The sequence below is a fragment of the Dryobates pubescens genome, chromosome 2, assembly GCF_014839835.1.
Source record: "Dryobates pubescens isolate bDryPub1 chromosome 2, bDryPub1.pri, whole genome shotgun sequence".
Classification (NCBI taxonomy): domain Eukaryota; kingdom Metazoa; phylum Chordata; class Aves; order Piciformes; family Picidae; genus Dryobates; species Dryobates pubescens.
The window spans coordinates 27,350,316-27,364,532 of record NC_071613.1 but is presented as its reverse complement, the minus strand read 5'-3'; the positions used below and the strand labels follow the sequence as shown (position 1 = coordinate 27,364,532).

At 41.0% G+C, this 14,217-nt stretch overlaps 1 protein-coding gene across 1 annotated transcript in view; it reads right to left on the bottom strand.

The window, feature by feature from the left end:
* Nucleotides 1-814: 814 nt before the first annotated feature.
* PLEKHM3 (pleckstrin homology domain containing M3) overlaps nucleotides 815-14,217 on the bottom strand; it is a 95,001-nt gene continuing 81,598 nt past the window's right edge. The window contains exon 8 of the mRNA XM_054172931.1: nucleotides 815-7,193. Within this exon, the coding sequence (XP_054028906.1) occupies nucleotides 7,016-7,193 (178 nt within the window). The 3' untranslated portion in view covers nucleotides 815-7,015. The remainder of the gene's footprint in view (nucleotides 7,194-14,217) is intronic.

The following is a 14,217-nucleotide window of genomic DNA, read 5'->3' as shown; positions in this document are numbered from 1 at the left end:
GAGCTCCACCATGGCTCAGTGCTGCAATACTTAGTCACTGAATTCACAGCTACAGGTTGCAGCAGAGGCTCCTCAGCTGGTGCAGTGGAAGAAGAAAAAAAGGAATCATGCCTGCTCCTACATTCATTGGTTTGAGCCCTTGGGATCAGTACTTCAGTGGTCCCTTCAGTCCAGCTGGAAGATGCCTCCCTGACTTAGCGTTCAAGACCCTGATCTTGGTCCCTTCTGGCAGAGGTCCACATGGCAGCCACACAACACACAGCTGCCTCTGGAGCTCTGTATCCAAAGTTGCCTGACAACACTATATCCCAATAAGCTCCCCTGGGAGCTGTTGGGAGTCAGTTTCATTAAAAATCCAGGCTTTCAAAAAGATGCTTTAGAGATTAATCTGGGAACCCAAACCCACAAAGCCTGATGCAGGTATTGACAATATGTCCAGAGACTGCCTGTCTCAGACCAAGAACAGTAAATATCATCATTAGCTTATATTTGGAAGACTCACCAGCAGATTAGCATTTCTAAGGAACCTAGCACTCTTTCAAAGCTCGTCCTACCCACAGTGCAGTACCCACCACAAGGCAAATTAAAGAGGACAAGTAAAGTTTTTTCAGTGTTTATTGAGAGTTGCCTTTATACATGAGGGACTGGTGCTCTGATGCTGTCACAAGTGAACCCAAATAAACTCTCTCAAGTGTCAACAAGCAATTCAACTCAGTGAATTTAAATTATAACTTTATTACAGATCAGTAATAAATTATGACTACTGCCTAGTAGTTGCAGATAATTTAAAAAAATCTTTGTCAAAAGTAAAAAAAAACCCAAACAAAACCCAAAACAACAATGCAAACACAAGGACAATGAAAACACACAAAATAATGTTGCAAATAAGTTAACAGAGTAGCACAAACACGTAATGGTATTCCAAAAAATCAGGGTGCTCTGCCAGCAATGCTGAAGCCCATTGCAAGCACTGCAGGAGAGCTAGTGCTCCAGCAGGAAGGAAAGTCCAGGCGGCCAGGGATGGCATCAGCCACCACACTCTGCTGCTCGCACCTGGCTTCCCTCAGCTTCTAACTGCCTCAACTGGACTAATGTTGATTTGGAAGCTGCCTTTATCACTTAAAACCCTTCAAACACACATTTTGCTTGTGAATTCTTACTTCTGCTTAGCTCAAGTACAGAGAAAACTGGTAGCAACTAACCTGATATCACAGGTATCAATGCCATTAAAAAGTCAGTCTGAATGCACACACAGTTTAAGCAAAATTGACTTTGTTGTGCATGAGCAAAACTGAAACAAAACCATTTTTCCCCCACCAAATCAATGCTGCGTATTCAAGGATTTATACTGGTTTAATATGTGGATTATACATGAATAAATACTTGACAGTTTTGCATGAAGATGAGGCCTAACAAGCTTTGGTCCCAGAGAGCTGAGAGCTTTCCAGGCCTGGATTTCTCTGAAGCTGCCACAAGTGGCATCTTTGTGATTTGGATAAATGGCCATCCTAGGCAATTTGGATGAAATTGGCATTTTAAGATATGACTAAAGCCAGTGTGTGCACATTAGAGTTTTCAAGTAAAGAACTTTGCACATTATCATCCAGGTGGTCTTCTTATCACATTGCTAACATGCAGGGACAGCACTGCCACTTCTCAACCAGGATTCCTGCTACTGGTTTCAAATACGGACTTAAAAGATCACAGTCATTATAGACATGTGCCCAGGGCTGAGACATGCTGGAAGAGTTAGCCGCATAATTTAGCAAATAATGCTAAAATCTAAGCAGGTTAAGCCTCTCTCTAAGGTAATGCTGCTCAAACCCTCACTGGGTTAGCCTTCAGGGAACCAGGATGTATTAAAATAAAGCTTTGGGGAAATGCCTTCAATCCCAGAGCACTGGACCCAGCTGGGCAGGCAGGTAAGGAGCACTGTGCTGAAGCTGTTGACCACATGCTGTTGGCTGGCCAGTGGCTCCAAGAGGAGCAAAACTACACGTGACCTGATCCTGTTTTAATGCTCAGTGCTTACAGTTATTATACATGCATAGCTCCTAAAAGTCTTGCATAAGCACAACCGCATTTCTGGCTGAAAAGAAGACCAGCTAGTCTCTAAAATACAGGTAATAAAAGCCAACACCATCTCAATGCTATCCTTTCTTGTATTTCCCTCTCAAAGCATAGAGAGTAAAAAAAAAAAAAAATCTATCATCATTACTCCTAGCAAGATGGAAACTGCCATGAGAAAGGGTTTTGAGCTCTAATGTCAAACACACTGCATCACAGCAGGGTGCTCTGGACAAAATTCTCCACTTCTGAAAATTTAAGGCACCAAATTGAAGAAAAGTGAGGGGTTTCCATGCAGCTTGGGGTCTTCAGAGCTGGTATATGCAGCCTGTAGACCGTACTTCATGAGAATAAATGAACTGACTTACTGAGCTACTCCTGTCAAAGAGCATGTGCAGCCATGGGAAGGTTTCAGTTTAAGCCTACAAGTTAATCAAACAGCAAATTGAATCAGGAAATCCAAAACAGATAGACACTAATATACAGTATTGTAAGGCACTCCTACTAGGGAGAGAAATTTGGAAGGCAAATTACCAAGGAGAGCATGATCAGACTCAACTGGTTTGAAAGCAACACAATGAACTACAGTGCTCAACATCTAGCTGAAAGCACAGCACTGTGAGCAGAGAGGGACAGAGACAGTGAGAGAGAGGGGGGACTGGCTTGCAGCTGAGCAACAGAAAAAAGAGGAAAGATTATGATGATTCCTTGATTACATTACTTTTATATAGATCAACAGTTGGTTGCAATCCAGGCTGTGACCTTGGGAAGCCCAGGAAACTTGGTGGCTTCCGCTACAGTGACAAACCAAAATACAACTGCAGCTTTCCCACTGCATTGTAAGCAGACATCCTCTGACTTTTTTTTTTTTTTTTTTAAAAGCCTTTCAGGAGGTTATCATAAATCCATTATAATACACACAGTATCCTGATGTTAAGAGTAGCCTTGACAAGCTCTAGAGGTACCCTCATGATTCAATCCTAACAGGGACATCAGAACCTGTGGAGTACTGTGAAAAACTCAACCTTCAGTCCAAAAAAGTACCTTCTCTCACTTATCTAGGAAACACTCACTATTCCTATCATCCCATTAATGAGCTCACATTGGTATGCACCAGCCAGTATACTGTCACATCATAACACCATCATTCTTCATCACCTAAAACAGACCAAAAAAAGCAGCAGATCCAAATGTTTCTTTTTATTGATATTTGTTATCTACTGTCATTGATATTTAAAACAGTTGTGCTTTGCATCCCCTAAGCAGGCCCTGCTTCTCATTCAAGAACAGCTAGAGGGTCAGGATAAAGATGAAAAGAGACTTGAGAAAGGATCTCAACAGTGTCCTAGAGTACAATTATCTCAGAATAACTAAACTGAGATGAGAAGTTTCTAAATAGTTGTAGAGGGTCAAACTATAGTCCACTGCAGTGAAACACCCTATTTCTACACTGATTATAAGTTCTGTAAAAACAAAAGTAGCAACTAGATGCACAGATCAATTCCTCCTCCATCAGCTATGAATGGACCTTCTGTCTGAAAAAGACAAACAGCACATTTTGTTCTTATTTTATAATTAAATGCTATTTTCCAAATTTATTTCATGCATGGGTAGGATGAGACTAGAAATATTAATACACAATTTCACCTGTGTGTGCCAGGAGAGAGAGTTGTGCAAACTGGAGAGATCCCATGTACTTTTCCACCTGATGCCCACTCAGAAGTCTGCAGAACAGAGCCATGTGCAAGCCATGGTCTGCAGAATGGGAAAGAGGAGCAGTGTGGACCAGCATGCAGAACTGTTACTACAGCAGAGACAAGCACACAAGGGCACAGCATTGCCTGAGAGCCAAACCACCTACAAAGCCCTGGGCTGAGCCTCTGTTACCAGTAGGTGACTCTTGCAGGAGAACTGTCTTTCCAGAATTAGGTATTTTGTGAGTTAGCAACATGAGCAGTAGTTTGTTTATTCTTTGCTGTGCAGTCCTGAAAAATGACCAGGGTTTGTTCCCACCTCACCTGCACCTTCTGAGGTGCATTATGCTTAAGAAATGCAGTGATGGAAGATTTTACCTTACCTGTTCACATGGAATTACTTTTTTTGGATAGGACCTCTCTTGTGGAGAGGAAAGCATCTTCCACATTATCTGTGTTTCTATAACTATTGTGAGAGGTTATATTACTTTTCCAACAGAAATGAACACATACCCATTTTAGAAACAGACTTGTTTACAACACCACCAGATTTTAAAGAAATTAATCTGATCTGTATTGTAAGACATACTCTTACATAAAGCTTTGAGCTCTGTGAGCATATCATGACAACACACTTCTGCTCTTTGCCTTTAGTAATAGCAGTGCCTATAGGCCCATGACTAATTTCAGCAGTTTGGCTGGCATCACACTCTTTTTTTTTCTGTAAATCTCCATTAGCAAAGAAACTGTTCTGTTATACCTGTACAAACCCAGGGAAACGCTGATGCTATCCATATTGTCATTCCAGAATTCAGCTAGAGAATCTAACCACCCAAACAACTGGTACTTTGGAGATCAGGACGTCTGTCAAAGTAACTAATTGCTTGTAATGCCTGAACCTTGATTCTCTAACTCCATAGGGTTTTTGACAGTGCACACAAGCAGCCTTCCCTAAACCAAGCTGGACATGGACCAGTGCTGCGAGGTATCTTAAATACTAGAGCACAAAGATATGAAACACACCACCTTTTTTTCATTAATGACTCACCTTTATGTCTAGAGCTAATTAAAATAGTACTTGACACATTCTGACAGTTTCAGAGCTACTGGCTTTGCCACAAGACTAGTTGTAGTGACACATGCTGAAAAACATGGGAGCGTACTGTTTATTCAGCCAGTACCGCTGCAGTTCCTGTTTGCATGACTAATTCCACAATGCTTCCCCGGTGTTTGCATTTGTGAACATGCAGGGAATTCTTCACGTGGGAATGGACTTGCAAGGAACATTATGTGTTTAAGGATGATAGCTGAAAGCAACTCATTTCACAAGAGAAACGGTGAGCTGAGACAGAGGAATCATTGTGAAGGGAAAGCATTAAGTTTGGTGACAAAGGTGCATGATTCACTGGGTTTATTAAACATGGGAATCCCTATACTACTTTACCAAGAACATGGAAAAACCCTCACTTCTTTCCAAAGAATCCCACTGGGAGAAGGACTTCTGGAAAAGAAAGGCACTGGTTGTCTAATGTATACAGCTATAAACATGCTTTTATATATATACACACACACATATATATAAGTTGCAGGCAAATTTGAAAAAGCTCAGATTCAGCTACTTTCTTTGACTGGAGGCTGGAAAAGGTAACCCCTTATACTCCAGTACAAGGTAACTTCTTGTAGCATTCTACCTTTTAACATAAGCACGATGCACCCTGTTTTGTTATTTTAAATACTTCAGCAATTAGTGAAGTGTTTCCATGATCAAGACTGCTTTCTGCCTTGAATAAAACAGCCTGCAGATTATATAGGAAGCAAAGATAAGTAGTCTGCTTTTCCACAAGCCTGTGTGAGGAGAGGAGGAATACACATGCATGTGACTGGCTTTTTTCTCCTGAAACCATACTTGCTTTCCATATCTAGACATGTGTGTATGTGGGTATATGTGAATTCATCCATACAAATGTAATACACACATTACTGCAGGGTCTGGAGAAAGAGAATATGTACTGGAGGGAGGACAATCTCTTAAGTGCTCACTGGAGGTTAAGCTGCAACAAATCAAACATAATGCCAGTGATGACATCTCCCCAGTCAAATCCACCATGTACTTCCCTTCTACAATATATGTAATTCATTGTGGTTAATACTTTCCTGTGTTCCAGGTGTGTGGTGTAGAATAATACCTCAAGGAACTTCACCCTACCACGGAAGTTACGACAGAAGTATAAAATCCCTCAGAGCTCAGAGAGAACCCAGGACACAAGTTGTACATGAACACAGCAAACTAGCATTTCATCATTTTGGAGGTATTTTCTAACTAACATGGGCAAGACCACCTCCCTGACTATCAGTCTAAGAGATTCAGTTTGGATAAACATTTAAAGTAAAATTCAGGAAGTAAACCCAAAACCAATGTGGACACTTAAAACGTAGTAAAACATGAGACTAGCAGGAGGTCAGAAGCAACTTCGTACTACTGGAGAGGAGGACAAGACCTCACAAAGATTGAGAATCATCAGTATAAAACTCAATCCACCTCTGTGACAGAGCTTAAGCAATATACCCAGCCTGAACATAACCAGTCCCTTTTATCTGCATATGGAGTAGTTCGCTGGGGTTGAAGGAAATATTCTGTGTCCCAGGTTTGCAAGCACCCCAAATAAGGTTTGATGGGAAATACTTCTACTTACTCAAGAAGGTGTGATGTATAAATGCACTGATCCGTTAAAAACAGCTCACTTGAAACATGAGGAAATGGAGCCATCTGTCCACATAAGGATTTAAAATCATCCCTGTCCTATTGGGTTCTGTGAAACACCTTGGCAGAACCTCTGACAAGGCTAATAATAAATAAATAATACACATAAATAAGTAGATGATTCATCAATTCTAAATTAACAACATAAAAAAATAATGCAGTTGTGGCAGCAAATAGTTCCTGCCTTGAGAAAAAGTCTTCTCCAGAGGTGGAAAAGAAAAAGTTAGGTGATAATTAGGTAAACCTAAAGCTTTTCAAGTAAACCACATTTTGTATGAGAGTTAGCAGCCAGACTTGAAAGCAAAATGCAGTTTAGCCATTGGTATTTCAAAGCCAACAAGGCTTTATGGCCACTTTGGCAGCTGCTATTCACAGATGAAGAACATCGGATATTATTTTGCAAAAAAGATTTCTGCCTGGCTAAGCTGACAAGTTGCTTGAGCTGGCAGCTGGGAAAGGGATTCTCTTCAGGTTGGCCTCTGCCTTAAGGATCTCATGTGTTCTGATACGACAACTCAAACATGTTGCAAGACTCTTCAAAGTTTTCATCCATATTCAGTCGCCTCCAGAAGGACTTCTGCTTCTTCTGCAATTCTTTACGCACACACCTGGGGCATGGCACAGCCTTTACTTTGCACTCGGAGTGGAAGACAGCACCACAGCTTTCACACCTGCAAACAAAAATTAGTGTCAAAATGGAATGACTAAATAAGACTTCACATGGGTTGTGGGCAGTGTAAAACTCAGGACCATAAAATAAATTGACTTACATCCATGTGCAGTTGATAAAAATCTGTCCCAGCACTTCTTTACAGACAAATGTTTAGCATTATTAATATTTATCTTCTTATCAACTACCATTCAGGTCTATCACAGAACAGACATATATTTTGTTTTAGGAAAGCCAAGTTTGCAGCTTTGGTTTGTAGATGAAAATTAACAATATTAATTTTAATGAATATACATTTCAGCATTCACAACAGCCAAGATAAAACATTTTCCTCATTGAAGTTCCAGTGGTCTCCAGAGAAGAATAGAATAGAATAGAATAGACCAGACCAGACCAGACCAGACCAGACCAGGTTGGAAGAGACCTTCAAGATCATCGTGTCCAACCTATCATCCAACACCACCAAATCAACTAAACCATGCGACCAAGCACCCTAGCAAATCTCCTCCTAAACACCTCCAATGATGGCAACTCCACCACCTCCCTGGGCAGTCCATTCCAATGGGAAATCACTCTCTCTGTGTAGAATTTCTTCCTAACATCCAGTCTGAACCTCCCCTGGTGCAGCTTGAGACTGTGTCCTCTTGTCTGGCGCTGGTTGCTTGGGAGAAGAGAGCAGCCCCCGCCTGTCTACAACCTCCCTTCAGATCAGCTGTTCTGGAAAGAGTAAAGTACAAACCACTTCAGCAGCAGCAGAAGTCATTCCACAACATAAAAAATGAAACAGAAATAAGTGATATTTTCTGCTCTGTGTCCTGCTGAAGATCGGGACTAGATCAACACAGAGCTTCTGGCATTCAAAACTGTGCCATTCTGCTCTCCAATGTGATGACATGACTTCAAACAAACTAACTGCTCAAACAAGATGACAGGCTCATGTCTGGGCTACAGCTAAACGGTTGAACATTCTCAGCTTTTCAATGCAAATCACCCTCTGTAGCAATGAGTTAAATCACTACTGCTTTGTAACCAAGTGAAAAAAACGCAAAAGGATAACAGTGTCAGAGGTACAAAGTCTTAGGTTCCAAATGCGTAATCAAATGCTGAAAGCAACAAAACACCAAACTTTGGGGCAATTTTGAAATACAAATGAGGGCCATTGATCACTCTGGTAATTCTGTGAGAAGTCTTGAAATGCCTTGCACTGTTCCTTTTTTGCAGCTATTGTAAGAAATTCAAGTGTCCATTGTCATATCTCTAGTGTTGAGGGGGTTTTGTTTGCGTTTGTTGCGGGTTGTTTTGCTGTTTGTCATTGCTTTTTCCTTTCTTTCAGAAGTAAGGTTCTTGTCTTCAAGACTTGAAGAAAAATAGAAAACATGATAAACAAACCCTTAACACTAAGAAGGCTTAAGGCAAATTGCAGTATTTGGAGAGAAGACTGTAAGTCAGTACAATTAGCTACGCTAACTGTACCTGCATCTCACCCGTAACTGTTCCTGAACTGGCTACACTTTTTTATGCATGAATCCAAACATGCTCTAAATTTTAGAAACTACTTAGCTTTGAGAAGGCTATGCAGAGGTTTGGAGAGGCATATTTCTAGCTAGCATAAACTGGTTAAAATCAAATAATGAAGTTTACAGAGACAAAATATAGTGCAATAAATCTAATAACTTCTATGCTCTCCTGCAGTAAAACTTGACTGTCTTATTTCTAAGTTCAGCTAGTGAGTTTGAACTTGGTTCTGAATCAAGAAACTGGCTCACAATTTATCATTTCTGCACTCAGAGAGTTTGTGTGTTATGGCCCTGATCCTCTGAAGCACACAAATAGGACTCACATCCCAGTGATTTCCTTGTGTTTACTGATCTGCCAACAATTAAGCACGTGCTGGATGCTTTGCTGGACTGGGATGCAAGCTTTGCTGGATTGGGATCTCCACAGACAGACACTAATGGATGAGGGAGAGAGAGAAGACAGCAGTGTCTTGAAAACTTTACATCACTCTGAAATGGCACTAATGGTGATTTTATCAAGCTAATTCTGTCTTGTTAGTCAGCAATTTACAGTGCACTGGAAGTTGCTAGAGGGTAATGATTGACAAGGAGTGTGATTTTATGCTCTCACACTGCCACTCCCTTCACCTGCTCAATATTCTCCACAGTATGCATGGAGGAGGCAAAACTTACCAGAAATTGCTGCTGAAATTGATAGAGCTGTATGAGAAAGGAGTCAGTGTACCTGCTCTCCAGGCCATCAGCAAAGAAAACAAAGATTGATGGTGTTTATTATTAATTCATTCTGCAGAAACAAGCTTAATGCAAAAACCCAAACCTCTCTCACATGACGCTGAACTGTAAGAGAGAGAAGACATGTCTGCACTGTTATTTATAGGACTGTTGCAATAACCGAAGTTCTGACCAGGACCCCACACTATCAGGCACTAACCAGAGGCAGTGCAAACAATCAGTCCCAGACTTCACAGTCCCCTCCACCGACAGCTATCATGACCATTGTTGGTCCATTCTGGTGCCCTCACCCCTGAATTCCACTCTCTGAATTCCTGTTTTCTGCTTTCCCAGATAAAGGCTGATGTACTGCAAGCTCCAGCCATGGGGAATGGATGACAACAAAACAGCAGCCTGGAAGAATAGTGCCTCTGAGTTTGATAATAAAACTGCCTCTTGCTCCCCACAGGGACAGGTAGAGAAGGTATCTGGGTCAACCTTCTCTGTGTACTTGTGTCCCCTCACTACTAAAGAAAGTTACCAGGGCCAGGGGGCAATGCTGATCTTGCTCTACTTTTGTGCAAATGGTAAGTCATGCATCCCAAGGAATCTACAGCTCTGCTTTTTATAATGTCAGGTACAGTCAGTCTTAACTGACCCTGGAAATGTCAACTGGTTGACCATAACTAATCTCACTGTGGAAAATTTTCCAGTGATACCAAATACTCCATGAAAACTATATTACTTCTTAGAATATTACAGAGAGCTGCTTATCTAATCCTGACATCTAATTTTATCCCCATATGTGAGTTTCACAGTTTTTCTTTACTGTTGTTTTGAAGCCTTGATATTCCAAAAAGCTTTTATTTCTCTGGAGAAACAAACAAACAAAACAAAACCAAAACATTTTTGTAGTCTATAAAAGGCTCATTCAGTAGTTCTCTGCACTTTGTTATATTTCCCCTAACCCAACTTGTTGTCATAGCTAATTTCACGGTTCTGAATCCTGACTTCTTTGGCTATAGACCAAAAAGTCCCTGCATCTTTTGTGAGACTTCTATATATCACTAGTAATAAGCTGATGAGCCACAGCTATTCAGGCCCTTCATGTTTCCTTCTTTAATAAATGATACAAATGATACTGCACATCACCAGTATCTTGTTACTTTTCAAACTCTATTTGAAGAACTAGTGAACACTGCATGTTGTTTTCATGCAGACTTTCAGTCTTCTAAGGAGGCATCTGAAATAGCTTCCTCTCTATTTCAGTGTTTTCTTCTTTTCTCCCCTCTTTCCTGACCTACTCAATTTCTGTTGAGACTGTAAGGGGTTGTTTTATGTCTTAAGGATGTTTTACTTGTTTGAACATCAGAGTAACAGAAATGCAGAGAATTAGTCGATCCTCTAAATAATTTGTATCACATCGAAAACTGTAAAAGAGAAAGGGCAAAGCTCTTCACAGCTAGACAAGCATTATAATGCTCTTATTATCATTACTACTTACAAAAGAAAAGCCTTTCTGCTTTAAAAGCATAAAATCATTCCTTGTATGCTGAGGAAATGCCAATATTAGTATCTCCCATTAAGTCTGGGCGGTCAAAACGTGTACATATCAACGTGTGGTAAATTGTAAATTCTGGCAAATGCTTTTTACACTTCCCACACAACCAACTGACTATAGTCATATCTCACCTCTGTACTGCACCACCATTTAGGTGCCCATGGGTAAGATCAGGTGCTCAAAGAGGCAGATGCAACATAAAGAGGCTTCTCAAAGGCCTTCTACTTTAGGCAGACAAAATAAACAAGGGGTGATCACCTGGTGACCCAGGATGTCATCAGTTTTATTTGCCTCCTAGGAATCTTACAGGTCAACAAAACAACCAGCATGACTACCTTGGGATGAAGCTGGGGTTTAGTAGGTTTAGCAAGGTTTATTAGGTACCTTGCACATGAGCTGTCTCTGTCTAGCTTACAAACACCAAGTGGGGAATCAAACCAGCTCGTGGTCTTGCTGTTCATCCCCAAAATGACCTGATAGATGACAGATATGTAGCTATTCCCAGCCCACAAATGGGAAACAAGGTAAACTGGATTGCTCAAGGTCAGCCAGGAGCAAACAGAAGAGGTGATAAGGGCAAATAGCTCACCTGTCTCACTACAGTGCTACATTCACCACCATCCTTTCAGTCGTTATTTTATGTATTACCATTAATTTTTTAATTTTAAACCCAGCCTTCCTCTGTGCCAGACCTTGCACACATTTCCTCAAGTGAGCAACCCTTTGGAAGGGGGTAGGTAAGGATTTAATTGACTGGAACTCAATTTGTTTTCTTTCCCTTCATGTAGACTGAAAACAAGGTAGAATGTTATGTTTTCTTTAGATGATGCTATACATCCACCAAGCATCCAAAATACTAAGCCACCTGTAACTAAAATAAACCTTGTCTAGACATTCCAGCATGATCACTATCCCACACTAAGCATATGTGTCTGTCTGGAAGCATGTCTGAATTTCTCAGCTGTGAATATCACAGACATGCCCCTCAAAACTCCCAGAGAGTTTAGTAGAACACAAAGAAAAGGAAAACGAACTAGCCTGTGTTCACTTACAACACAAAAAAAAGCCCCAAAGACAATCAATGCCTGACACACACATGCAGCAATATTATTACAGTTGCCTAGGAACCAACACAAGGAGCCTGCCTAAGGAAGGAGGGCCATGTAGTAAATGAATAGAAGAAAGTTGGTACTAATGTGACATTGATTTGTCCCAGTAAGAGCTTGTTAAGATAATGTCTTGTATAACACATTTAAGATCTTTACTAAACGCAGGTTTATATTTTAAAATACCATACTTGCTTTTGAAAAGTTTGCCTCTGGAGAAGGGAACAAAAAAAAAAAAAAAGAAAGAAAGAAAAAAAAAGGTCACCCCCCCCCTACGCTGCCTCTCAAAATGAACTCAAATGATTAATTCAGGGAGCCTGTGGTGATGCAAAGCACAATCATGTTCTCCTTTCCATATACCTGCACATCAGATGGAGGTTACCCTTGATATGGCAGCAGAGCTTGAAGAAGCTCATTTATAAGGCTGGGTCAAGGGCTGGCCATGGAGGGTACAAAATTAGTGGAGACAACTCTAACTGCCAACTAATGGCCCTGCTCATGTGCTGGGGGAACTGATGCAGAAGAGTGAGCTGGTTATGGGTGGCAGTTAGCAAAAGGTGTACAGGGACTACCAGCCTGCACCAATGGGACTCACCAAGTGAAGTACCACAGGGACCAACCCAAGCACAGCTTGATGCAGCATCTGTGACCAAAACTACCACTGCTGCTCTAGTAATGCCACTGCAGGATGGCTGAATGTCATGTTAACTGGAGTCTGTGCACGAAAATTGCCAGACCAGGGTCTGCACACTTTTACCCAGCATGAATTAGACTGAAATGCTGGAGAAGTGCCCCAGGCAGGTGGGAAGGATGGATGAACAAGCTCCTGCCCTGGCTTGGCCATCCAGGGCTTGTCACTGGCTGCCTCCCCGACTGCACTGTCTCTTGCTCCTCATGCTGTCATGCCAGCACCCACTAACAAGACTGACATCCAACAGATGCTCAAAGCAGTCAGGCATTAAAGCCTCACAAATAAGGGGAAAAATGGGCAGCTCACTAGAGGGGAGAGAAAAACCACCAATGGGCTGACCCTCTGCGTCAACTTCTCCATTGCTATACCCAGAGAAACCAAAGAACGGGCTTTTTTTTTTGGGTGCTCACAGAACAACTTGTTTTGGGCTGGAAATTCTGTGATTAAGACAGGATTTATACTTTTAATAAAAGAGAAAGGCAAAGGCATCTGGACTTCATGCCATAATGCTGAAGACGTGCCTACCTGAACCCAAGATGGAAAAAAAGGAAGTTATCATTAAAAAAAAAAAAAAAAAAAAAAAAAAAAAAAGGAAAAAATAGTATATAAACAATCAGATTCTTAAGGTAATCTTGGAAGTTCTGAGCAGTTAGTGTTGGCAGTGTTGGCTTTTATGGGCTAAAAAGCAATTGAAAAGCAGTTGTCTGGTCTACACAGAACCATATTTGGTAGATGGAGAAGCCTTTAAAGGGAAAATTGAATGAGGAAGGAAGAGGAAGAATTAAAAGTTCTTGACTGTCAGGTTGAAAATATCTAAAGTAAGAAAGAAGGCACAGCAGGGAAGCTGCAAAACAGAAACTGGAAGTGAAATGGCTGCCATGTTTAGCCAACAGGGAAGAGCACAAAGCAGCACTGCAGAGATCTTCCTACTTGAAATAAATAACTGCCTTTACACTGAATGTTCTAGTTAATACCACTCTGATATAAACTAACCTCTAAAGCTAATTTAGTTCCAAAATGCTTGATGAAAAAGTGTATTTTATCTCTTCATATATTTTAGATAACATTACTGTGCTACCTTGGAGAGACAAAAACAGAGAATCTGAGCCAGCAGACTGGCCAGTTTCGACAGATTGAGATGAAATTAAATTATCAAGAAAACTTAGCATCTACTTAGGTGCCTAAATTTCTTTAAAGAAGTGCTGAGCAGATCACTTCAGGGTGCTTTGAACCAACTATTGACATCTGATAAGCTAAGCTCTTTCTAAAATGAGGTGCTAAGTACTAGCACAGCCCAGGTGAACTGGGTTTGGGTAAGGCTGTCTAGCACAAACCAAACTGATCAAAGCAAGAGGGACAATGATGCACTTAGAGTGATGCCTAAGCTCTACATTACATTTCAGTCTCTCCACATAATACCCATCTTTAACAGGCTCAAA